The sequence below is a fragment of the Epinephelus moara genome, chromosome 2 (assembly GCF_006386435.1).
Source record: "Epinephelus moara isolate mb chromosome 2, YSFRI_EMoa_1.0, whole genome shotgun sequence".
NCBI lineage: Eukaryota > Metazoa > Chordata > Actinopteri > Perciformes > Serranidae > Epinephelus > Epinephelus moara.
The window spans coordinates 8,972,592-8,999,534 of record NC_065507.1 but is presented as its reverse complement, the minus strand read 5'-3'; the positions used below and the strand labels follow the sequence as shown (position 1 = coordinate 8,999,534).

Sequence of the window (26,943 nt, the reverse complement as noted above, 5' to 3'; positions counted from 1 at the left end):
CATTTATTTTAGCTTTTAATTACATGTCAGAAGGTGAACATGTGGGTGATATCATTTGTCTCTTTTGTCCTTAACTCATGTTGCTATAGTTACACATATAGATTATTGTGACTGTTGTATGGTGTTTCCTGTTTAATAAGCTTTTTTTTGTCCAAAGGAAACGTTTACAACAGAATCAATAATATGTTTTATCAATGTTCGAAAAGTTTCAATTATTGAAAATATAGCAAATACAAGTGTCTTTATTTGTAATATTTATTTTATTGTTCGTGTATTTTACATCCTAGCCTGAGGAGATATTTGTGAGCCATGAATTTTTCCAAACTGGAGACATCAGTATCCACTGTTGACTCGACAACCGAGTTTGCATATTTAATTGAAATTGACTTGTAAATGTGGCGGCAGAGGTGAACAAATAAAGAGTGAAACTATAAAGTTGTCTTTTGTGCTATTTAATAAAGTGATAGAACAGGTAAGAGCTATGGCAGAAGCGCTCTGACACCTGGAGGTCTGACAGAGAATCACAGCATCACTCACATAATATAATTCAAACTTAGAAATGCACAGCAAAGGGAGGCCTGCAGGTAACTGATACCTGACCTGAGAAACAAGCATGTCATACACTAATGGACACTCTCCAATATCACAGTGAACCTCAGGTGTAATGAGGCCTTATAAGGAAACAGAGACATGCCCATATATGGTCATGGTTAATTAAGTTCCAACTGCAAACAGGTGATTTCCTTTCTACTTCCGGTCCCCTCTCCTTCACTTCTTCCCTGTCCAGCAGTGAACATGCTGAGAGGCAGAAAGAGTGACAAATCATGGCTGTGCTGCTGAATGACATGTTTTGGATTTGTTCACGTGAGTTCTGCTCGTAGTGCTGAGTCATGAAACACACTGACCACACACAGACAGGAGTCCCACACCTCACACACACACTGCCTGTGGATGAGTGTGTCGGTAGATGTCGCCCCAGTCCGTGTAAAGCAGCAGCAGCCGCAGCAGTGACAGAGTCTCCAGCTCTTGTGTTCATCAGCACCGTTCAGACTGGGATTTCTTCCTCCGCTCGGCTTCATTCGCAGCGCTTTCTCTTCTGGAAATTAACCGCTGGAGACGGAGCTTGGTCGGGAAGAGCGCGGAGCTTTTGCACCTGACTGAAGGACACCATGCTTCACTTGTGGATACACAGCGTGTGGATCCCCGGCGTCGCTTTCCTCTTTGGATTTCAAGGCAAGGGATGGTTTCATTCTTTTCATTTCATGTCCGGACGTTTTCCGCTAGGAAACACCGGAGTTGAGAGGGAAATTACAGCTACCGTGGATGTTTATTGTGCGTCTGTCCGTCTGCTGCTGACTCGAGCTCTGAAGGTATGTGAAGTGACTTCCCTTCCTGAAAACACCTGACATGACAGAGAGAGCTCCTCATGGCGAAGCTGTTGACTGTTCCAGTAAAGCTGTGTTTGTTTCTCTAAATAAAGTTAGTGAGGAGTGGAGCAGAGCTGAGCTGACAGCTGCAGTCTTCATGTACAGTAGCAGTGTGTGACACAGAGAGGAGAGCAGCCTCAGAGGCTGATGGTGCAGCTGACAGCTTCAGCACACAGTCTCCTCTCAGCACAGTGGGAGAGTAGTGCACAGACATGTGGAGGCTGTTGAACTGTCAGCTCCACTGGTGGACTTATTTCAGCATGCTGGCCTCTCATCAGGTGTGTGTGTGTGTGTGTGTGCAGTTCAGTTGCACATAAGCTTGTGAATCCTTAAACATTGGTGTTTATACATCCATTCTGGTTCTACACTTACTTGAAACACCTTCATACCTTCACCCACATCTCTTCTAACTGTGACCCATGATGTCTGCATCAGTCAGATCTGACCTATTGGATTCTCGTTGGCACTGCTCTTACGTTGGCGACGAGCCTGTAAGTGTGGAGTGTGTGTGAGGTGAACTCGAGAGAGAGTGTGATACAGGTGGATGAAGGGAGACGGGAGAAGCAATGTGTGGTGAAGGAGAGATGATGGTAGACAGAGAAAGAGAAGGATAAAGAATAATTCGTTTCCATCGTTCCATCTTCTCTAATGTCTACTTTTGTAATGAAATGTCAGCAGTAAGTGATGACGCTCTCCAGACTGTAAGTACAGCGGCTCTAAAAGGAACTGTGAGTGTCTGGTAATGGAGTGGTGACAAAAGCAACACGGTGATCGATCAACTGCTCAGTTAGAATTCATGAGAAAATCGGTTTCCAGTGAGGAAACACTTTCAGGTCTTCAGGGTCAGTGCTGGAAACAGAAGTGAACCACTGCTCTTTTTGAACCACTCATCTGACTGTGATATCAGTCAAGAGTTTTGACGTCCCCCCTTTCATCTACCGACACATTACCCACATGATGGTACAAACATTGTGGTCATTTGGTTCATGAAGTTGCCTCGGCTGCTGAGGTTGTTTATGTTCGTGTGGCCATTGAAGCTGTTGTACATCAGTCTATAGATACTTATTCATTGTCTCGTATAATCGATCTTAAAGTGATTCTTCAACCATACTCAATTAAATATCAAAAACTCCATCCCTGTTGGCTTGTATGGTGGCTGTAAAATGTTTTCCTCTTCACTAACTCACTAACTTATCAGTTACAATAGATTCCAATGGTGATGAGTTTTCATAGCTGAAGAAAAATACCAAAAATATCCAGAAAATTATGTTTAGCTACTTCTGTTGCATGATCAACTTATTGCCATCCATCTACACGGTCAGTTCCAACAGAAGTATTTAAAGTTTGATCGTTTGACAGGAGGCTAGTTGCAGACTTGGTTTAATTTCTATTGATGTTTAAATACCTTTTTTGTCATGAAAACTTTTGTCCTGGTGTCCATCCATCCATTTTCAACCCCCTGTCCAAAGCGGGGTCGCAGGGGCAGCAGGCTGAGCAAGGTATTCCAGACGTCCCTCTCTCCAGCAATGCTTTACAGCTCCTCCTGGGGGACCCCAAGGTGTTCCCAGGCCAGATGAGATATGTAATCCCTCCAGTGTGTTCTGGGTCTGCCCCGGGGCCTCCTGCCAGTGGGACGTGCCCAGAACACCTCTAACAGAAAGCGCCTAGGAAGCATCCTGATCAGATGACTGAATCACCTCAACTGACCCCTTTCAATGCGAAGGAACTCTGAGCTCCCTCCGGATGTCCGAGCTCCTTCCCCTATCTCTAAGGTTGAGCCCAGACACCCTTCTGATGAAACTCATTTCGGCCACTTGTATCCACAATCTCATTCTTTCGGTCACTACCCAGAGCTCATGACCATAGGAGAGGGTTGGGACGTAGATGGACCAAGAAATCGAAAGCTTTGCCTTCTGGCTCAGCTCCCTCTTTATCACGACAGTTCGGCACAGCGCCCACATCACTTCAGATGCTGTGCCAAACCGCCGATCCATCTCACACTCCATTCTACCCTCACTTGTGAACAAGATCCCGAGGTACTTGAACACCCTCGTTTGGGGCAGTAACTCACCCCCAACTCAGAATGGGCAACCCATTGTTTTCCGGCAGAGAACGATGGCCTCAGACTTGGAGGTGCTGTCCAATCCAATCCAATCTCAATGAGGTACATAAAATGCATAATACTCAGAGGGTTTTAGGGAAAAATATCCCAGAAACACTCCCGTTCTTTCATAGATGATTTATTTGGCATCCCATCACACAGCTGCACAAATTTCCACCTCCAACATGTAATTATTTGAATCAACAGCTCGGTCTGTGTTTGGAGAAACGTGTTGCATTCAGCAGAAGGGACGATTGGACACTGTTGAATGTTGGCACTGACAGTTTGGTCTGATTTTTGCTGTTTACTTATTCTTTTAACAGATGTCGACTCATTTGCACATTTTGATATTGTTCATCTTAAACTGTGCCTTTGTAGAGTCAACTGTTTAAACTTCTCAAGCTGCTGCAGTGTGCCAGTATGCTAAAATGCTAATGCGACATCCAACTTTAAGAGTCAGCTGCTGAGCAGGAGACTTTTTCTTAGAAGAAGCTTTCACATAGAATGCAATGCTGTTCCGCAGCTGACGCTTTTCACAGCTTCACACCAACACAGCAGCTCACCTCAAAAACCCGCAGAACAACACACACACAAATGGCACAAAGTGGACAAAGGGTTTGTATTAAGGTGTGCTTCACCTGGCTTCTCTTTGTCTGTTTTTCTCACTCAGTACAAAATAATGTCTTTTTATGGTCATCTGCTGTTTAGCAGAGAGTGGATATAATAGAGTGGAATAAAAGATCCACAGTTCAGATTCCCATCAGCAGCTCTCACACTAAATCCTTTCTCAGTGAGTTGTTAAAGTCTTTTCACTCCCCTCTAACTTTCCTCTCATTAGTTCACACATACAGTAAACCTCCCTCTGCATCTCACACTTCTCACCAGACTCACATTACTTTCTTTACTTTGCTTCGTCCTCCATCACCTCTGATTTTATGGCTCTCATGACTTTAAGACATCTCTCTCTCTCTTTGTTTTTATCTCTCCTGGAATAATTGTCTTAAAGCTGCCTGCACATGACTGACAGTAAAATCATGAAGCTGTGTCTGAGCCATTGTTTCCTCTGAGAGGAGCGCTGATGTCCATCTCACTGCAGAGCTTCTTTAAACTGGTCATTCAGCCAGTGAGCATTATTTTACTTGGGCAGGCTGACAGTACAGACTCTGTGGAGGAAACACTAGCCCCTTTTAAATAGTAATTGTGCAAATTTGCAGGAAAGCCCAATCAGTCTTAGTCATTGGCAGTATAAAAACAAAATCAAGGAGTGCAGCAAAATGCCGCCTGCCTACTTTTGTTCATACAGAATGTGCCTTTTTCGGGGCAATGTGGGGCGTGAGCAAGTAACAAAACGTGTAGCTCAGGGTGTGACGTAAACAGTTACGTACTCCGAGGGAAGCTGCGGCTGGTCAGTCCTTCTGTGATTCTCTCGTAAGTCGGTCCGTCCTTCATCGTTCCCATCATTTGACGGTTAATGGCCTCTTAATTTGCAAGGGCAAGGAGGGCGCACAATTCCTTGTCCCCCCAGTTGCTCATCTTTACTGTAGTGTCAGGTTTGCGTTTCCCTCTTGCTACTGGCTGCTCATTCCTGCTATCAGCTGTTTCCTGTTAGTCCACCGCCAGTGGGTCGCACGTGTGGCATCATCAACAGCTCCTCCCACAAGTCATCAACAGCCCCTCCCATGGCGGAAGGGCGTCTTGTTCTTTTTAAACCAAAAAGGTTCCGCCAATATGACTACCCTACGAGGCCGAAAATTGGGCACCTTGGATCAACTCGCCAATCCGGCTCTGTGTGTCTAAACGCTCGCAGTTTGGCGACAAAACTGCCCAACATTCACAGAAAATCTGGCAGTGTAAAAGGGGCTACTGATTTTACCTTCTTATTGAAGCAGGTAATCAGTTCAGCTTCTTATTTTAGTGAGACCAGACATGTATCTTCTGCTGAGCATCAGTTTTAATCACACAGGTAGATCACTGTTCACCTGCTCTGTCTCCCTCTAACAAGGCCAGCTGCTCATTATTTTCACTGCTCTGTTTGGGTTCATTAATTCAACACCAAGTTGTGCAAATAAGTGAAAAATATACTGCCTTTGTGCTGCTTTGTTGTAATGTATGCATATTCCTATGTGAGGTTGTTTCTCTCAGTGAACCAGAAATAGTTTCAGTGTGTGATTATAAGTAAGATATGCACGTATTTACACCATAGCAATAGGGAGTGATTGTGAGTGATTCTCAGTTGTGGTTATTTTTCCCATTCTTAAGTGAAAACAAGTCCTCCTCTTCGTCCCCTGGCTGCAGGTTTAAACAGATCATTTACTGTAAAATTTGTGCTTCAGTGATTCTGACATCTTTTGGTGATTCAGTCTCAGTGCGTTGGGAATCTGTGACAATAAAAACATGCAAAACAAGGATGTGTTTTCTTTGGCAGCAGAGGACTCCATGGTTGAGCCAGAGAAGATAACTTCATCCTTCATCAGAGCTGCAGAGTGTGTGCTCCACTTCCTCTGTCTCTGCTGGTGGTTTTTAGACAAACTGTTTGTGACTAATGAGTCTCAGGGTCTTCTGTTTTTCCCTCTTTCACTGGCATAAAGAAAGAAAAAAATAGTTTAATCACTGAAAAAGGAAGGTTAGCTTGCTCTTTTATGACTTATTCTTGTTTCTTACCTCAGGAATGAAAGAAGTACTTCAAAAAAAAAGTAATTTGGTCTTGGCTTGGTTGCTGTTGCAGAAATCAGACTTGATCTGGTAGGCAGACTCATTGCATAAATGTGAATCACTCAGGAGATGTTCTCTGGGGTGTGGCCAAAACAGTCAGCCTGGTGCTTTCTGTAATATCATCTGCCATAGTTCTCTGACTCAGGCTTTGTGAGACTTCCTGGAAGATTCATCATTCTAATCTGGACAGACTTGAAATTCTAATGTCACTTGTTTCCAGTTTACTGAAAAATGAGGGGTTAGTCAGCAGTGAGGTCTCTGTTTATGTTGCAATGACATTTTACAATGTCCCGAAGCACTAATGGGATGGCTTAACTGCTGTAGAGTAAAGACGGACACACATATATCAAGTACAAGTTGTTTAGATGTGCTCAAGTGTCATTCTGAGGATGAGTCAATCTGAGAGTACATTAAAGGGTCACCCACGCCAAGAACGATAGCTGTTATGATACGGAAACGATGTGAGCGTTCACACTGATTAATGATGATGATCTGTAAACAGTTGCGCCAGGCTTGTGCTGTGTGGTCCTGTGAATTTGGATGGATTTGATTTGCTGTCAATCTTTTTTTTGTCATTCCCTATTAAAGTGTTCCAGTGATATACAGCTCTGGAAGAAATAAAGAGACCACTGCAAAATTATCAGTTTCTCTGATGTTGCAATTTCTAGGTATGTGTTTGAGTAAAATGAACATTTTTGTTTCATTCTGTAAACTACTGACAACATTTGGGTAACTTTATGCCACTCTTGGCGCAGAAATTCAAGCAGCTCAGCTGTGTTTGATGGCTTGTGACTATCTGTCCATCTTCCTCTTGATCACATTCTAGAGGTTTTCAATGGGGTTCAGGTCTGGAGATTGGGCTGGCCATGACAGCGTCTTGATCTGGTGGTCATTCATCCAAACCTTGACTGATCTAACTGTGTGGTATGGAGCATTGTCCTGCTGGCAAAATCCTCAGAGTTGGGGAACATTGTCAGAGTAGACAGAAACAAGTTTTCTTCCAGAATAACCTTGTACGTGGCTTGAGTCATGCGTCCTTCACAAAGACGAATCTGCCCGATTCCAGCCTTGCTGGAGCAACCCCAGTGAATCACTGATCCTCCACCAAATTTCACAGTGGGTGCGAGACACTGTGGCTTGTAGGCCTCTCCAGGTCTCCGTCTAACCATCAGATGACCAGGTGTTGGGCAAAGCTTACTCCAGTCCTCTATGGTCCAATCCTCATGGTCTTATGCAAACCTCAGCCTGGCTCTTCTTCGCTTCTCATTGACGAAGGGCTTCTTTCTAGCTTTACACGACTTCAGCCCTGCCCCTAGGAGCCTGTTGCGAACCATTCTCGCCGTGCACCTCACCCCAGCTGCCATTTGCCATTCTTTTTGTAGGTCACTTGATGTCATCCTATGGTTGCTTAGTGACAACTCTGCCTGACGAAGGTTGTAATGACCGAAACGTAGCTGCCTTGTCCCATTAAATATTTTGCAAGTTTGGCAACAGTGTGCGGGAATCTTTTTTCTTTCTTGACCTGCTGAAGTTTTTTCCTACGCACCTGTTCAGGAGACTCTTCAAAGGTGTGCATGAGCCAGTTTTTTTGCTTAGTGACATTCGAATGAGTTGACGGTCGTCCCATTCAGTGGAGAGTTGTTTTCGCCCTCTGCCGGTCTGTAGCTTTGTTGTCCCCAATGTCTGCTGCTTGACCTTGTTCTTATGAACCGCCGTCTTTGAAATTTTAAGGATGGAAGCAACCTGACGCCCACTGTATCCCTCTGCCAGTGAAGCCAGAATTGAACCCTCCTTTTCGTCATTCAGAACTTTTCTTTCCAACTCTTTTGGCATGGTCAGTAGCTATTTTTTGATTCCAATTACTTTTGAGGGACTACTAGCACTGTTTTTGCCATCCGGCTGGTTTTCCTTATTAAATAAGATTTGCTTCAGGTGATCACCTAATCAGTACCTCATTCAGTAGTATGAGGTGTGCTTGTGTTGGAATTCAACAGACACAGGAATGTATTGGCTGTCACACATGTAGAGATGCTGATTTAAGAAAAATCTCTTAATTTTTCCAGAGCTGTAGTTTCACACTGTCATAGTTGTGGTGTGGACTTTGCCATTCCCATGAGTCAGAACGATTTTTAAAAAGCATGTATATTTATAGTCATTATTATAGTTATTGTTCTTGGTGTTGTTTGCTTTAAGCCTTTGTTGAATGCAATTATGTGTCTGCTCCGAATGCCTCCAGGTCTGTGTGGAGCAGCGAGTGTGATAAATTTATACTGAGACTGAATGTTGTAGTTGATTTGGATGAGCAACACATAGTTGTAAAAAATAATTTCTGCATCATCAAGTGTATTTCCCTACCGATCGTTGGACACTGTTGTGTATCAGACCAGTGTGACTTCAGTTTCACTCAGACTGGATTTTAATTTTCTTCCATCTTTATAAAAAAGAACTATGTTCTTCCTGCTCATTAGGCTGCCTGCTCCAGGTGGATGTATAGACTGAATCACTGTGATGTAGAGCTAACAACAACAGTCACTTCTGAGGAGACAGCTGGCAGTTGATTATAATTGCGGAGTGATTTAAAATCCGCAAACTTGTTGATTTCTGTTGTCATTTTCAGACATAATTGTAATGTTTAAGATAATAAAGTTAAACACTGTGGTCTGACCTAGCTGATGTTTATAATGTGCTTATCTTGTGTTCTTTCCTGCTTCGCCATCATCTTTGATTAACCAAATCTACTGGCAGGGAACCTTAGAAATGTACAGCTGTGGAAAGGACTGGAGCAAATAACGTATTTTAACCACCAGAAAAGATCAATATTGGTGTAAGTGTAAACTGTTAGGAGTGGGAATTGTGCGAGAACCCATGATGTGATATTATCAAGATACAATTTAACGTCCTCTGCCAGATTAAGCCTGTGAGTGAAACACTTCACATGGAGGTATCCCACTAACTGAACGGCAACACCCATGTTAGAAGCGTTGTCTGTTACATTCTTGTGCGTCTTTCATTTTTGAGGTCTGCAGTGTTTGCTACAGTGTCACTGAGTTCCAGTGTTTTAAGCATGTAACAAAAGCCTTCATTTTCAACAACGCATTTGTTGAAAACAGCATTTGCTCAGCTTGATTTTATGTACGTGACACCATGATTTCCTACCTAGAAGTTATTGGAAATAAACATTGTGATTTGGTCTATATTAGAGCTTTTTTAAAATCAGAATTGTGTATACATATAAAAGCAACAATGGACACACAATGTCAAGCAAACAGGAAACAGCCCAGTGCTGAAAGTGTTAACTTTCTGTAACACTGATCCTATAAATTACTGGACGTAGAGGTGAGAGTGTGTTATAGGATTACAGGATTAAAGCTTTTTGCTTGGTTTAAGTGTTCGCCCATTAAATACACTCACACATCTGGTTTCTATTAATCCTTCATTCAGACAGGTAATCCTGTTGAAGAAAACACCTCTGATACAGTGTCATGCTGCTGGATTCTCATTTCAGTCAGTTTCTCAGAATGAACGTTTTGTCATTTATTTGTCTGATCAGTGGATTAAAATGTTTACAGAGAGACCAGAGGACTGAAGGCAGCAGTATGTTTCCTGTCTGTTGAGCTGTTATTGAATATGTGGCACTATAATAACTGGAGGTCTGGTTATTTAATGATGTCCAGCAGCTGATGAAGGAGCTGTNTTTGGTGATCAAACCAAATTGTGGTAATTCTGCCTTTTTGCCTGCAGACATGTCAGGTTTGATTTAGTTTGGAGTTTACTGCAGCTGTGTGGGTCAGACAGAGATTTTCCCTCAGCTCAGTCTGGATCTCCAGGATCAGAGTCAGTCCAGAGTTAGAGGACCTCCACTGGAACAACGACACACAAGTTGGACCAGTCTCTGTGGAGACCTGAGTCGATTTACAACCAATATATCAACAGAACTTCCAGAGACGGCTCACACTGTACTTTGTGGATGGAGGAGGAAGGAAAAATGGGTCTGTCAGGCTGTCTGTCAGTGGAGAGAGTGTTGGCTCATAGACTGTTACATAGGAGTTAAAAGCTAAGTGTGTGTGTGTGTGTGTGTGTGTGTGTGTGTGTGTGTGTCACTCTGTAGTGTGTATAAGTTGTGTGTGTTAAAGTGTCTTTTTCAGACCTCCTACATCCAGTATGGGTGTCCCGTCAGCCCAGATTGATGCTGTCAAGCAGCTTAATGATGTCTGTCTGCTCAAACAGCAGCCTCCATGCTGAGAAACAGACAGCCAGATTAGCTGACACACACACACACACACTTACACACACTTCTATATGGGATAGCAATGGGAGGACATGGGTTGATGCTTCAACCACTGCATCAAAGTGCTGGGAAATTTTCAGGGGGAAAAAAATCATGTCCTTGGATTTTACGACTGCGCCATTTTTACATTGTTTTACAAGAGGGACTAAATAGTTAGTAGGGAGTGTGGTCATCGCACAGATTGTCCTCTGACACACATCGGCATAAATGTGTTGGGACAATCATCAGTTTCACATGTAAACAGTGTTTGTAGATTGATCCTCTGTAGTTAGGACACAGTCGTACAGTATTAAGGCAGTAAATACAGACTGGGGAGAGGAATGGCTGTGTGTTTACTCCTTCAGTCTGTTTACAGTTGGATCTCAATGAGCTCTCTAACTGAAGGCAGTGGATAAAGAGAGCTTTGTTACAATCTGTGTGTGGGAGTCAAAGTGTGGGCAGAGGCATGTGTTTGATCGGTCTTTGATGTTCTACGATCGCTTTGCGCTACAGATTATTTAATTGCACACAACCTTTGAGTTAGTCCACGTGTGTGTAGGTACGCTGTGTGTGTTTCCTCTGGAGCTCCTAAACTTGTGGGACATGTGTGTGTGTTGAAGTTGTTTTTGTGCCTTAAAAAACACCAGTGAAAGCATTGTGTTGTGCTCCTGTGTTTACTTGTATTGGCGGCAGCCAGCTAGCTGAAGTTGAGACCACTGAAGACAATAGAGACGCTCTAATGATCACTGAGCAGCTGATTTAGCCTGCAGTGTTTCTTCTTTATTAATCTCCCTGTCCTCAGGAGATACCGTACATACTCATCTTCAGTAAATGAAAACCTTATTACTAGAAATAATATCACCTCATATGAAATGTTGTCGATAATCATGATATAGTGTCGACTATCAGTATGTTCTTCCTTTGTTTAATCTCACACAGGCTCCGCCCTTCACTGGACTTCTTTGGTAACACTCCTCTAATCACGACCATGCACCGGCACACTGAGGAAAGCATGAATGTGGCTGGCCAATCAGGATGTACCTACCTGACACAGTATATAGGGAGGGGGATTCCCACATACGACATTCTTTTGCCTGTCAGCGACAGCGAGTAGCACACTGAGCAGCAGAGAGTGCCCTATTGATGCACCTCAGTTGCTCGCAGCTTCGAGGTGACCGCAGCGGGGCTTCTCTCAGACTAAATCCCTTCATTTGTTTCTGAAGAACATAAGGAGTTTGTTCACGTCGAGGGAAATATAGTTAGATGCTTTTTGTCCTCCACCTGCCTGGTTTGTGTGTTAGCATATTATGTTGAATGCACTGGCCCCCGTCAGACGCCCTGAACAGCTGTTTGTGTGCTTTGGTGATGGTGTAGCTGGTAAGGCCTTATCAAAGAAAAACCTTGCAAGGTGGCTTTGTGAGTGCATCTCCCAAGCCTACAGTCAGGCGGACAGGGATCCTCCTACTGTGGTATAAACACACTCCACATGGGGTGTGGTGAGTGTGGAGGACATATGTACGGCGGACTCGTGGCCTATGCCCTGCCCTTTCATAGGGTTCTATCTCTTGGACATGTGGGGCTTCTTTTCAGGGTCTGTGGCCGCAGGAACAACACAGGACTGGGGGAAAGGGTTGGGTTAATGTCAGCTGACTCCCCTCTGAGCATGATACACCAACATGTTTCTTTGTTCCTTGATGACCCCTGAAATATGGTGTGCAGGGTTTCTAGGTTTGTCTTCAACCCCTGCAAGGTTCGACCACTGCGCCACGCAGTTCGGTTGTTCACCACCTAGGCTGGCTGGGGCCTGTACTTCTCCACTGCGGCGGCCTAGGTTATAAAGAAGTTGACGGGCTACGGCAACTAACTGGGTTGATGTAATTTGGTTTGTACCAGACTTTGAAGCTCTGATTTGAAACATCTTTACATTAGATTCACACAGCAGCTCAGCAGACACCAGCCACATGCAGTGCTGTCTTTACCCACAAAGAGAGTGGGGGTCTTTGTCTCAGCCCAAGTCAGCAGACGTGATTGTCTTTTAGACTGGTTGGCCAAAGGGTTTATCATAACAGATATTCTTGAACCATGGGTATGAATGAAAGATGGACAGAGTTAGACAGCAGACAGACACTCTATGTTGTCTTGTCTCTGACAAATTAGCAGCTGAAATACAACAGAGGAGCCTGAAGGCATCACCAGGCCTCTGTATCGCCTCGGGGAGGATTTTCTGAAAACCGGGGAATGACCTCTTCTTCAGACACCTGTGGTGCTGTGTAGTGTCAGAGTTTTACAATATGTTTTGTTCTTTTTAAAATCCACATTTTCCAGCCATTTAATTTAAGTTCATATCAGCTGTATAATTTAAGCTGCCATCAATAATTACTGTTTTCTTCTCTTCAAGGTTCACGGTTTGTAATTTGGATGCATTCATCATGACTATCATTGTGCAGTGTTCTCATTGAAATTATTTATGAATGAATCAGTCTTTAATAATAATTACCACAGTTGGAGATCAGCACATTTATCCAATCGCATTTCCAGTGGAGTGAAAAATGAGCTCCATGTCTGCCTGTCTTAATTCTCTCTCTCTACCTGTAGATTAGTGTTAGACAGAGGTGAAAGGTTTAATGCCTCTGATTCCTGCCAGGTAGAAGTCCCAGCCAGTATCAGAGGCTGCTAATGACTGTGTGGAGTCACTGGTAGTGATGTTTAGAGATAGTTAGAGCTCCTTATTCACCAAAAACGCTAAAATGAGATGAACTGGATTATTTTTTGTTTCCTTGATTTAGTTGGATGATTCTTTTTACTTGCAAGCAACAGCGAATGAGGATAGGGGCATGATATCATTATCCGTTAAAAGACTGTCAGTGATGAAGTGATTTCAGGAGATATTTTTACTTCCCCACTGAGGTCAGAAATGAGCGTGATTTGATGTGATGCATCAAAGAAATGTGATGATCTCATTCCGGCCACAGCTTCTCTGCACATCTCCTGCCACGCTCAGGATTTGATAAACAGACAGCGAGGAGACGATGTGAAGTTGAATCCAGCAGGGATGAGAAACACTCGAGTGATTTTCCCTTAATGGTCTCATTTGTCGAGACAGATTTTAGAACAGGATCTTTTTCTGCTTTTAGGAGAAAATGAGTTTGTCTCAGTTTCATTTCCTGTGTTTTTCACATCAGTGTTCGCGAGGACTCCTCTGAGAGTACAAACACATCTCACTGTCTCCGTAGCAGTAAATTTATGTTGTTGTTTTTTGCTCAGTGAATAAGACAGTGGATTAAAGGAGGGTCAAAAAAGCACAGCAGAGTCTATTTAATAGCTTATAATACAGATCAGCAAAAACTGTTAGCTTCCTGTGTTGTTTCTGGAGGCACCTTAAAGACACGTTTCAGCAGAATGTAAAGTTCATTCATTTTCCGTAAACTGCTTATCCTGTTAGGGGACACTGGGGGGCTGGAGCCCATCCCAGCTGACATTGGGTGAGAGGCGGAGTACACCCTGGACAGGTCACCAGACTATCACAGGGCTGACACATAGAGACAGACAACCATTCACACTCACATTCACACCTACGGACAATTTAGTGTCACCAATTAACCCGCATGTCTTTGGACTGTGGGAGGAAGCTGGAGAAAAACCCACACTGACATGGGGAGAACATGCAAACTCCACATAGAGGGGCTCCCCCAACCCCGGGTTTGAACCAGGAACCCTCTTGCTATGTGGCGACAATGCTAACCACTGCACCACTGTGAGCCAAAAATGTGAAGTGCAAACGGTAAAAGTATTGTGTGGCTGACAAACAGATACTGTAAGATAGATCTTTGTAGAAAACATTATTTGCAACCCGGTCTCACTCTGGAGTCATCGAAAACCAGCGTTGACTTCCGGTGTTAGACAGCGACAAGAAAAGCTGTCCTTTCATAGTTGCTGTTATTGTTTAACGGCACATGGAGACGTCAGGGGTAACACAGCAGGACAACAATGAAAGTTAATATGGTAAAAGTCCAAGCTGGGCATGCGGGAGGGTTGGTGGATGGGTCCAACAACCACCAACCAGCAACCCTGTTCTTTTATCCTAAACCCAACCACATGATTTTGTTGCCTAAACCGAACCATGTGGGTGTGTTGGCAGAATGTAACCACTAGGGGTCGGGGAAAAAATTGATACAGCATAATGTTGCAATATTTTTGTGAGGCAAGATTGAGTTTTTGATCATTTAACTTATTGACATTACAAATACAAATGAAACTTTTTAGGTAGCCCACTAGGAAAATATAATAAATTGCCTTTTCAGTCAACTAGATACATTTTGCTGAAAAGAAAAAAAGGGCTCAAGTCAGATGAACAGACGACAAAACTTAATGTTATTAGATGAAACAGATGTTGACAGAGTTTTCTTTTGGGGACATCATTTACAGTTGAAAAAAGGTAATAAATCACACTATACTCTATTGTAATACTCAGCATATCGATTGCAAAAATACAGTATATGTTTGTGACTTAAGTATTGTGATGATATCGATTATCGTATCCTCTGGTGATTCCCACCCCAAGTAACCATGTGCATTTGTTGTTAAAGGAAAAAAAACAAACATCAATTTGTGGTGTTGTATCAACATAGCGCTTTTATTTTGAAAGGGACTGCATGCAAACTTTACATTACCTGTGAAAACTGAAGTGCATTTTGAAATCAGACAATGCATGTAACAGGCTGAAATTAACACGCCATCCCAGAACGTCAACATCCAATGCACCCACGTTGCATGTCATATCTCGACGTGGAAAGCCCATGACCAAAAGTCAATATGTGAAGGTCTGAGTGAGAATGTGTTGTAATTTGAGGTGCGCTTTGAAGCAAAATAACACATAAAACCTCAAAGTGAAACCTTTATTTACCCTCTGTCTCCTCTGTCTCTGTCTTTCAGGTAGGACCAGCCTGTGGGTGTATGTGTGTGTGTGTATATTAGAGTGTGTGTGTGTGTGTGTGTGTGTGTGTGTGTGTGTGGTGATGAGGACAGCACCTCCTGCCCTGTTGACCTGTACACTGGACTTCAAACGCGACAGTAAGACTCAACATCCAGCCACACACAGAACACGTCTCAGTATCACAGCCTTGTCAAAGACTGTTTTGTCTGTTGAGTCACATCACTGAGAACTGACCTCCATCGTTTCTATCTGCAGTCCAGAGCTGAGTGAATGTGTCATATGCAGCTCTACTGTTGTCAGACTGCTTTGTGCTGCTCTGTGCTGGAGTTATATAATACATGCTGTGTTAACCCTTTGCTTTAATGTGCTAATATGAGTCTAAAACATGATCCAGTCCTACTTCCTGCTCTCCACTTCAGCCCAACACTTCACGTTGATACTTCTGACACAGTGTCTGCCTCTCCGGAGGTGATCTCACACCACAGAGACACAAAGATGGAGCCCTGAGGTTTAGATAGTCTCTATATGTTCCCACCATCACTGTCACATCTTCCTCCTAATGCAGTTCTGTGAGGAAGAGGCTTGAGAATTAGATTAGGGGTCCACTGATTGCTCTCTAATCAGACAGTGATTGGAGGCTGGTGTACAGTAATGGCACAGAGTCCCTCTCCTCCTCTTGGTGAGTCTCTGGGTCTGACGGAAGAAACTTGTTCTGCTGTCTCTTCAGTCTGAGATGAGATTGTTGTTGTGTCATGTTTCCTGTTGAGCTGCTTTGTCTGTGTCTGCAGTTTTGATGCTCCACAGCTCTGACACTCAGTTTAACAATGAGAATGACCGAGTCCAGTGTGATTTAGGGACTTTTTAGTTCGACTGGAGGGCTGTTGGTCGTATGGATGGATGTGTTGATGGCGTTCGTGGCCACAAGTCATGTGACGAACCCTCAAAGTAGCTCATCTGAGGCCACATTGCTTTCTCCAGGAGACAGTAAACATGGTGTTGGCCCAATGAGCCATCTGCCCTGTAATTATTACACCTGTATGTTATTGCGATATGAAGCCAGTCTGGGCCTCACTTTTGTCTTGTTAATCTGAAGCAATAGCAACATCCCAAACTCATTTATATTTAATGAAACTGCAGTGTTGAATACGGTCATGTATTCTCCACGGAGCAGTCGTGTTTCACCACTGTAACTTAATAACAAGATATTTTAGCTTCATTGATTTTTAAGCTCTGTGCTTCTCCTGTCAGACATGACTGCTCTTATAATATTCAGATTATTAGTCACATCATATCATTTCTGTGACATTTATCCACTGCATGCTGTCATCAAACCCAATAACTAATGACACTCAGTGCTGCTGCAGCCATGTCAACATTTATATATTTAAATATCTGATGTTTTACTTTAACTGCTTCTTTATTCTGACTCTAAAAATCTCTGCAGAAGAAAAGCTGGTCGAAGATGAAAATAGATGATTCTTTGATCCCTTTTATTTTTGCAGCTCACATCAAACAGGGAGTGTGTTTTTGAAGAGGAGCAAAGTGATGCTCTCTCCCCGTCTCTCTTGAATCACATCAGTGTTCTCACATGACTTTTAATGACTTCTGAAACATTAGATAAAGTTAATTAAAGGTAAATTAAGGTGCACCAACCTGCTGTGTTACAGTATTAGACTGCCAGATTTCATCAACACAAACAAAACATTGAGATTTCATCATTGGTTTATTCTGATGTTTGTCAGCCGTGTGTGTGTGTGTGTGTGTGTGTGTGTGTGTGTGTGTGTGTGTTTGTTTAGTCTCAGGATAGATGAGTACACAGCTCCCACAAGCAGATGTTTTCAGTCCATCCACGCCTCTACTGTTGATTTTTGCATTTTTTTACCTGCTGTAAACTGTAACTGGTTATGATTTCTCTGCGACACAGTCCTCCTCAGATTCTGCTTCATCAGTAATTATCTAGTGATGGCATCTCTCTCTGTGTGTGTTATAGGAGTGTGCCATATCAGGTCTTTCACGATAATACCGGTATCATTTTTAATATCATATGAAAAATTCATATCGTGATACTCGCAATATTTTGACTTGTTGACATATTGACGTCATACTGTTACCCACGGCAACAAGAAGCATGGCTGAAAGCGAAATTATTACCGACTCCACGGTGGTTCCAAAAAGAGGAGAAGCTACAGTCGTGTCAAATAAACTGTGGCGTTGATTCTTGAATGTTTTATGAACAGCCCCGGACTTCTAAGACACTTAGCAAGTTACCACTCAGAGGGGACTCATTCAGCGGCTCCTCTGGCTGCAGCACAGTGTCTCTCCCTCTCCTCTCTCGCTGTGCTCACACAGGAATCGGTGTCGTCAAGTGATTAAGGGGCCTGTACACATGCCGCGCCTTTAACTGCATGGAAAACACGAGGTCGGGCGCTGGGTGCTACTTTTGTGCCTTTTTTTGAGCCAGCTTTGAAGAGCTTGGCAGCAGGTTGTGTCTGCAGTTACTAAGAAACCTCGACAAGCACCATATCAAAGCCTATATACCTGAAGTCCTAAATGCAGAGCTGATCTTCTTCCAGACGCTGTTTATGAGAATGTAGGCCTATCATCCTATACCTATTGGACAGATGAAATCTCCGGCAGCCCTGCACCAAAATGATCAACTTTTCCATATTTGCCACAGACTGATATTTACGGAAGAAAGCAAAGATATCTGTTGGCTGCGATTGGTTGTCACATGACATGTTGCTGCATTCCAAAAGTAGAACTCGATCTATCTCGGGGCCCTGAAAAGTATGCGCATGGGAACGTGTTTGAGCACGCCTGCCCGAATTTGAGGGCGCAAAAAACGTGCCACTTATTTTGTTGCAATGTATATATATATTTGTTTACTGATTTGTCATGTTGTCAAGAATATCATTATCACAAAAATACCCTGATATATCGTGATATTGTTTTAGGGCCATATCGCCCAACCCGAGTGTGTTATGTGTCTCATATCTCAGAGATATGTGTGTGCTTTGTTCTGTATAGTCTCATTTATGGTGTATTGTTCTCTGGATCAAAGCGCGACACTGACAACTGTCAGCAGTGACACATCCATCTCAGTTTATCTAATGTGTTATGAGAATCATCAGTATAATATTAGAGCAAAGTCAGTGGCGGTCAAAGCAGCTATTTGCTAACATGATGTATCACTGCTAACTCCAGTGATGTTGTTGTTTCACAGTAATGGATTCACTGTGTCACATCATGAACAGAGCCACTTCTCAATATCAGCTGAATGACGACCATGTTTCTGCTGTTCACTGTGACTGTGGATCATTAGTTGGTACGGTCCATGGGTAGTGGCACGTTCAAGTGCAGCTCAGTAGATTGATGTAGTGTCTTCTTAGACAGGTCTTTGTACGAGCTGTCAGTCCACAACCTGACTTTCATCTGTCCGTTTCTGCAGCCTCCACACTGTCAGTCCTCTCACACACACTTTCATTCATGAGGGGATTCAGCTGTCTAACACATGGTAAATGAGTGACAGTTAGGAAACATCCTGTAATAATAATATTAGCAGTCAGTCCACAGCCTGACACTCACCTGTTCACTTCTACACTCTGCAGCCTCTCTCTGCTCTTCATCTTTAAATCTGCAACAAGAAAACCATCACAAACACACACACAGAGTCCAGTCAGCGCACACACACACATTTCACTTCACACCCTCTCACTTGGGCTTTAGCTGTGGGAATACAGCAGCTTAATTAGCATAATAAATTGATAACACACACTCCTCCAGCCTGTACAGCCTCACAGCTCCAAAGCTCCGACCAACTCTTCATCTTTAATGTGCCCCCAGCTATCAGTATTATTAGCATGGCTGACCACTCTGAGCACAACATGATTCACCGTGGCGTTGTTTTCTACCCTGGTGGAGTTGTAATAGATGGAAACCCAACACACTGGCAAATAGAACTGACAGTCGGTATTGGCAGTTTTTGTTTTCTTTCATCTTTTTCCAGATGTATTTTTAAAAAACAATTATAATTCTTTTTTTGCATTCTTTATTAGGATTTGCTTGCCGCTGGTGTTCAGTTGTAGCAGCTGGTTAACACACAGTGGGTGGATGGAAAACCCTCTGGAGGTTCGGCCCAGCTCCTCCACCTCCATAAAGCAAATTAAACTCTCAGTCAACAGCTGGTGAAAGTGTTTCTGAAGCAGAGACCTACGACTGTTGTAATGACCACAGCTGTCTGATACATTTAAAGTCTTAGTCTCCAGCTAATGATGTTGACTTGTGTTTTATTATTCACAGTGTGGACTGCACTCCCTGCCTTTACAGGTACATGTTAGTTATGTGGAAAAAGTAGATATCACAAGAGAGAGTCAGTATTGACTGAATAGAAAGTTAGGTTGAGGATTAAGAAGGTCACTGATAATAATTTATTAACATTACCAGGTGTGTATAATCTGTATTTTTAAGCATGCCAGGTGTATCGGGGATCATGTCAATCTGAGACAAAAGTAGCCTCCTTTATATGGCGTCATGGCCCCGTGTGGTAAAGCTATTCTATTATAAGCTGTTGTGCAGCATTACAACATTCTCTTGACACCTGGGTTTCTTAGTTTCGGCTTTTCCTTACACGTCTGTCCATGAATGCCCCAGACTGAATGTAAGGTCATTAAGGTTGGTAAAAACAAATGGAAACATATTTGGAAACATGGACAGATATGTGAGAGTAAAACAATATGACGCTATCACTAATGCTATACTACTATAGTACATCAGCACCAGTTACAGTATATGGACAGCTCAGTTGTTTTGATCTCCTCTGTGTTATCTGAAGTCTCAATTCACAGACATCCCAGACGAGCAAAAGGTCAAATTCTCTGAGAAAGGAGCTTTTTTTTTTTAGCTTGTAAATTTTCTCGGTAAGGTCACTGATCAATATAAGAGCACATCTCAGCTCATATCTGTTTGTTTCAAGGTCAACATATCGAAATGTGCTCTGTGTACTTGGTGTATCTTGACAGCTCTGCTTGGACGGCCTTTGTTGACCCTTTGATTGTTTGGAGAAAAGCTGAGAGGGCCATCAGATCTCATGTTATTGGTACTTCCAGAGAAGGCACTGACTCATTACAAAAACTGAGATGTCCACATATCTGCCAGTGAGTCAGTGTTGTCCATGAATCATCCACTCCTAACATTTCTGGCGATAACAGAAACCAAGAGTCACCCTGACATAATAACACAACACAAAAATATTCATGAAAAGACTTTATTTTTAAATAAAATAAATTCATTTTTTCACAGTTATTTGTTACATAACACACACACAGGCCTGAAATTGACACATGCATTAATGGAGAGATGTCACAGAGAGGGGGCTGCCCCTGGACCAGCACCCTGAGCAGTTGGAGGTTCGGTGCCTTGCTCAGCAGGCAAAATGGCACCTCTTCAACCATGAGTTCACAGTCCATACTTGGTCCATACAGGGACTTTATAGGGCGACCCTCCAGTGTTCAAAGCCCCTACTGCCATCACCATGTCATAGTTAGGGAGTCATATACTGATTCACTAAGATGTGTTGTTGTGTCACAACCATTCAATATCTGAGTTGTGTTTAATCTCAGCTGTCAGAGCGAGGTCAGTACAGAGTTGAAAGTGAGATTGAAATGGTGTTTTGACATCTATTTAATGTCACCTGAGAGCTGACAGACTGAACAGTAGGTTAACATGTTGTTGGTGTGTAGATGGGGAGGTTTGGGAGCTCAGTAAATGAGTGTGAACTGTGGTTCAGCTGCACAGTTTCATTGTTCTGTCACATATCAGAGGAACTGATGCTCTGAGGAAGGTCCCTCACCTTACAGTGTTTTGGCAAGTTAAAATAAACGCATAGCTGTACAGTACTTCCTAATAGCAAAACGCTTATTTGGATTAGACAATCCACTGCAGTTTCAAACTGAGAGCAGCTGAGGTGTTGACTTGAACGTCTGTGCCAAAGACCATCTGCAGTGAGTGATGTGTCTTATGTAACCTGGTTGGTGTGACATTTATGGCCCGCTCATATCTGAGAGCCTCCAAGCAATCAGAGATTAATGAGCACATTAGCTGCATTTATTTTGACAGTAGTCCCAGTAACCCACTCTGACATTTTAGACGTCAGTAAAGCCTGAAGTGCTCTCATTCTTCACACAGGAGGTTCACCCTGTCATAAAGACTGAAGAACAAGGAGGGAATATAATGAAAACAGAATGAACCAGGAGGAGAGAAAAGGCAGAACAAATGGTCAGATGACCACAACTTCGTTTACTGTGAATAGTTGAGTAAGTAGAAGGTGAACTGATCTCCAAAAGGCAAAAAGTTAAATATGACACATTTCTTCAATATTTTAAGCAAGATTACTTTTTAATTTCAATCATTTACAGTTTCAAAATAACAAAAGGAAAGGAAGGAAAGAGGCCTGAAGCAGAAGTTTGGGCACCCTGCATGGTCAGTGCAAGTATCACAGCTTCTAAATGCTTTTTTTTAACCAGCTAAGAGTCTTTCATTTCTTGTTTTGACGAGTTTCACCCATTCTTCATTGCAACAGGCCTCTAGTTCTGTGATATTCTTGGGCTGTCTTACATGCATTACTCTGTTGAGGTCTATGCACAGATTTTAAATGAAGTTTGGGTCAGGAGACTCTGAGGGCCATGGCAAAACCAGTTTGCACCTCTTGAGTCAGTCCGTTGTGGATTTTGAGATGCGTTTAGGATCTTCGTCCTGTTGTAGAACCCATCCTCTCTTCATCTTCAGCTTTTTTTAACAGATGCTGTGATGTTTGCCTCCAGAATTTGCTGAAATTTAACTGAATCCATTCTTCCCTCTACCTGTGAAATTGTCCCCAGTGCCACTGACTGCGACACAAGCCAAAAGCATGATCAATCCAAGCTGTGTTTAACACTTGGGTAGGTGTTGTTTTTATCCAGAAAGTTCTATTTAAACTTCATCACTCCACAGGACTTGTTTCCCAAATGCTTCGGTGTTCCTTTGTAAACTTTTGATGCTGAATTTTGTGGTGAGGACACAAGAAAGCTTTTCTTCTGATGACTCTTCAATGAAAGTCACATTTGTACAGGTGTAGCTGCACAGTAGAACAGTGCACCACCAAGCAAGCAGCTGTCTCTCAAAGTTTTTGCAGTCTTGCAGACCTCAACTTGACCTCCACAGTTCCTGTTAACTGCCATTTCTTAATTACCTTATGAACTGAGGAAACAGCTACCTAAAAACTATCTTTGCCTTTGTCTTATTTCCTTCTTCTTCTTTTGTTGGCATCAGTTATTTTAGTTTTCAGAGTGCTAGGCAGCTGTTTAGATGAGCCCATGGCTGCTAATTGTTGGGACAAGGTTTCAGGAGTCAGAGTATTTATAATCCAAACAAGCTAATTGAGGTCTGAGACCCTGTTAAATGTTGTTTGAGAGCTCAAGTGTCTTGAGATGCCTTAACTTTTGCATGGTCCTTTTTTTTCTATTTTAAATTTGTAGAAAACAAAGATAATCAACTAATTTTGCTTAAAATGCTGAAAAGCATGTTTCATCTGTAACTTCATGCCTCTTCGAGATCAGTTCATCTTCTACTTAATTAACTATTCACAGTTAACAAAAGTTTGACCAGGGATGTCTAAGCTTTTGCACGCAACTGTAGTAACAACTGTAGACTGTAGTAAGTTTACTAGCTGGTCATATTTGTGAGACTAGTTCTTGGTCTGCTTTGTTTGTCTTTGGCTTCTGGTCCTTCACCAGGGTTATTCACTTGTCAAGGATCAAGGCGAGGTTCAGAGCACACAGGAGGTAATCCAGTTTCATCAGTAATCAGGGTTTCTCAGCTTCTCACCAGTCACCCTTTACACAGTCACGGTCCTCTCCACTGGCTCAATGCTTTGGCTCACAGATGAAAACCAGCAGCTGTGATTCCTGCAGTTGTGTCATCTCACAGTGTTAAATATGGTGTTCCTTTGCTCTGTGTTTCTGATATCACCAAGGAAGTTTTTCACACTGAACTATCATGTTGTGGTAGTGTCAGTCAACATGCCCAGTGTGTGCTGTCACCCTGGCATATTGGTTTCTGAGAATAAACAGATAGATGGACTGAATCAGGAAGTACAAACTCCTGTTCTTTGTACGACTGTTTCCCAACAAGCTCCTGTAATACTTGAGGTTGTACATGCTGAGGGTTTGAGTTATGTTAGTGATCAGAGTGTTTGCAGTCTCAGAGGAAGGCTTGCTCTGCTGGATTTGGGATGATATGTTCAGTGTCACTGTCCGAGGTGCTGAACTCTCTGCCTGACTTAAACAGACAAACTGTAGAAGAAGCTGGCTTTTCTTGCCTGTTACAACCAGTGTATCAAGAAATACACTTTATGGGTATCAAGAAATACACTTTATGGCCCTGAGTTACAAGGCAGAATGATTTTAATGGTATCAGAGCTACATTTATGTGCAAATAAAACATCACCACAAGCTGTGTCTCTCAAGGAAAAAAGGATTTATGTCATTACAATACTTCTTGAGAAACAAAGAGAGATTCAGTGTTTTAGTTTAATAAATGCAGATAATGTGATGTATTAGCATAAAGACTTGAAGACTTCACCCTTTAGGAGCTGGGCTCAGTGTTACTTTATTTAGCGTCTCTCTCTTCCTCCCTGCAGTGATCGATAGATGCATCAAGGCTTCATTACTTTCTTCAGTCTTGCTGAAGTTCTGTCTCATTTGTCACATCCATGATGCTGCTGTGCATTCAGATCGTCTTCTATAAGTAAACCTTTGTTAAAGGCAAAAGATTAATGAGACTCTGTCCTGGTGATTCGTTTGAGGAGGAGAAAATGAGATAAAATGTCAGAGTTTAGAAAAGAGGAAAGTAGAGAACAATCCTGTGATTGTTTTGTGGAACAAAAATAGAATGTACTTCTTGTGGAAAGACTTTTAAGAAGTCATTCAGTAAACTCAAAGGCAGAGATTGATTCTAATGATTGTCAATCAGTCACTACTGGTAACATGAGGCGGTACCTGCAGCCCTGTCAGATTGCACATGTTGTTGAGTTCCTCCAGGATGGCACATCCATTCATGCAGTCACAAGAAGGTTTGCAGGTTTGCTGGTCCTCTCAGCACAGTCTCAAGAGCATGGAGCAGATACAGGGAGATAGGCCGTTACATGAGGAGAGCCAGAAAGAGCTGCAAGAAGGGCATCGACCCAGCAGCAGGACCAGTATCTGCTCCTTTATACCAGGAAGAACAGGAGGAACACTGCCAGAGCTCTCCAAAATGACCTCCAGCAGGCTACTGGTGTGCATGTTGCTGACCACACTGTCAGAAACAGACTTCATGAGGGTGGCATGAGGGCCTGATGTCCTCTAGTGGGACCTGTGCTCACAGCCCAGCACCATGCAGCTTGATTGGCATTTGCCAGAGAACACCAGAACTGGCAGGTCCGCCATTGGTGCCCCGTTGTCTTCACAGATGAGAGCAGGTTTACACTGAGCACATGTGACAGGCGTGAAAGAGTCTGGAGACATGCCTGTGACATCATCCAGCATGACCAGTTTGGCAGTGGGTCAGTGATGGTCCGGGGAGGCATATCCTTGGAGGGTTGCAAAGAACTCCATTTCATAGCCAACAGCACCCTGACTGCTGTTAGGTATCAGGATAAAGTCTTCAGAGTGACTGTCAGACCTTATGCTGGTGCAGTGGGCCCTGGGTTCCTCCTGGTGCAGGACAATGCCTGGACTCATGTGGCCAGAGTGTGTAGACAGTTCCTGGATGACGAAGGCATTGATGTCATTGACTGGCCCTCTCGTTCCCCTACTGACATAAGTAAATATTTTCAACTTGAATAATTAATTCATCAAGATCTGATGTGTGCCATCATTTATTCTTCTTTGCAGGTATATCAGAAGAAATAGTGAAGTCACTGTGACAGAAGCTTTTAGATGAACCAATCAAATTGTTGCATGTGGTTATGAGGTCCTTTGAGTCTGCAGATTAAGTGTTAATTAACAGGACAAATGAAGTGTGCTGAGAGATTAGAAGAATCCTCCTCCAGGTTAAATATAGCTCTACTACTACTATGCACACACACACACACACACACACACACACACACTGATCTCTTCAAATTGAACTTTGCTGATGAATATTGTATTGAATAATACACAGAGACCTTATTATACTTTATTTTGTTAATTCAATATTCTATATCATTATCAGAATATCAGTTTGTCTTTGCTTGATAATTGTAATAACTTGGCTAAATGTTGAGTACTGAGCAGGAACAGACTGTGTGATGATGATGATGTAGAAAGAGTGGTGACAGCTGGAGAGACAGTTGGTTGCTGAGAAGGACCAGTGCACGGGGAGTACAGGCCTGGCAAGCAGAGCCGTGCTCTCACAAGAGTTCCTCATACCATGAGTACAGATTGATGTATGGAGGGGGACCTCTGGAGCCAGCTGACAGGGGGGCTCATTATCCAAACATGGCTGATAAGTTTGTCTCAACAAATGGAGACAAGGAAGAAATTTACAGAAGAACATTACCCTGGAGGAGTCCTGCACACAAGAGTAGAGACGTTTGTGGGGGTTTATTTTGTGATAGTGTTGTGTTGGTTTAGATTTAATCAAGGTGCACAAATTGGATCTGTAAAGACTAGTTGCACTGCAGTTTGATAGGATGCAGCATTTCCCTTACATTTCACAGTGTGATGTCTGTAGGAAGTCAAATTCACATAGTCATTTGAACTTTTTCTGTTCAGAATTATTGCCATGCTTGTCTCAAATGTCTCAGATTATTGTAAACAACATGACAACATAATTGAATGACATACAATGTAATTGCTGAAGATGATCTATGATACACCCACTGTGATTCCATTAATAAATAGAAATAATTTACAGATGTTACAGTATGTGCTCTGTCACTGACTCCAACATGAGGCCTGTCTTGTTGATTGATCACTAAGCATTATAGAGAATCCACAGAGAGGCCGTTCACTGAAACAATACTACACACACATGAATATTCATGATGACATCACAGACAGCATGAATGATGACGATGGAAACCACAACTCATATCTGCAGAAATAAAGTGGAGAGGACAGATAATTAATCAAGTGTTGGACCAGCCAGCATTGCCTGAGGTTAATAAACATTTTGCCAGATACTGAAAATAAATAGTGTTTGAATCATCTCAGTCTTCTGTAAGTTACAGTAGTTCAGCCTCACAGTTCAAATGCAGCAGCATCAATGTTTTTTTCTAATGACACCCTTTCCCCATTACACCATCTTAAAGCAGTGCAGTGGCATGATTCAAACTGTGGTACTTACAGACTCATCATAGATTACCTTTTATCTCCCCAACTTGACTCGCTCTGAGTGCAGCAAGAACCAGCCTCATTTTCTATAAATCACTGTGGCTCGCTGTGAGAGGAAGATGTGTCAGGGCTGACTGGGAGCTCCAACACATCCTTCTTTGTACTTTGGC

General features: G+C 42.7%; 1 protein-coding gene across 1 annotated transcript in view; it reads left to right on the top strand.

Annotated features, from left to right (window-relative positions):
* The first annotated feature begins 990 nt into the window (after positions 1-990).
* The window catches only part of lsamp (limbic system associated membrane protein), a 632,217-nt gene continuing 606,264 nt past the window's right edge, over positions 991-26,943 (top strand). Inside the window, exon 1 of the mRNA XM_050059103.1 lies at positions 991-1,233. Coding sequence (XP_049915060.1) covers positions 1,170-1,233 — 64 coding nt within the window. The 5' untranslated portion in view covers positions 991-1,169. The remainder of the gene's footprint in view (positions 1,234-26,943) is intronic.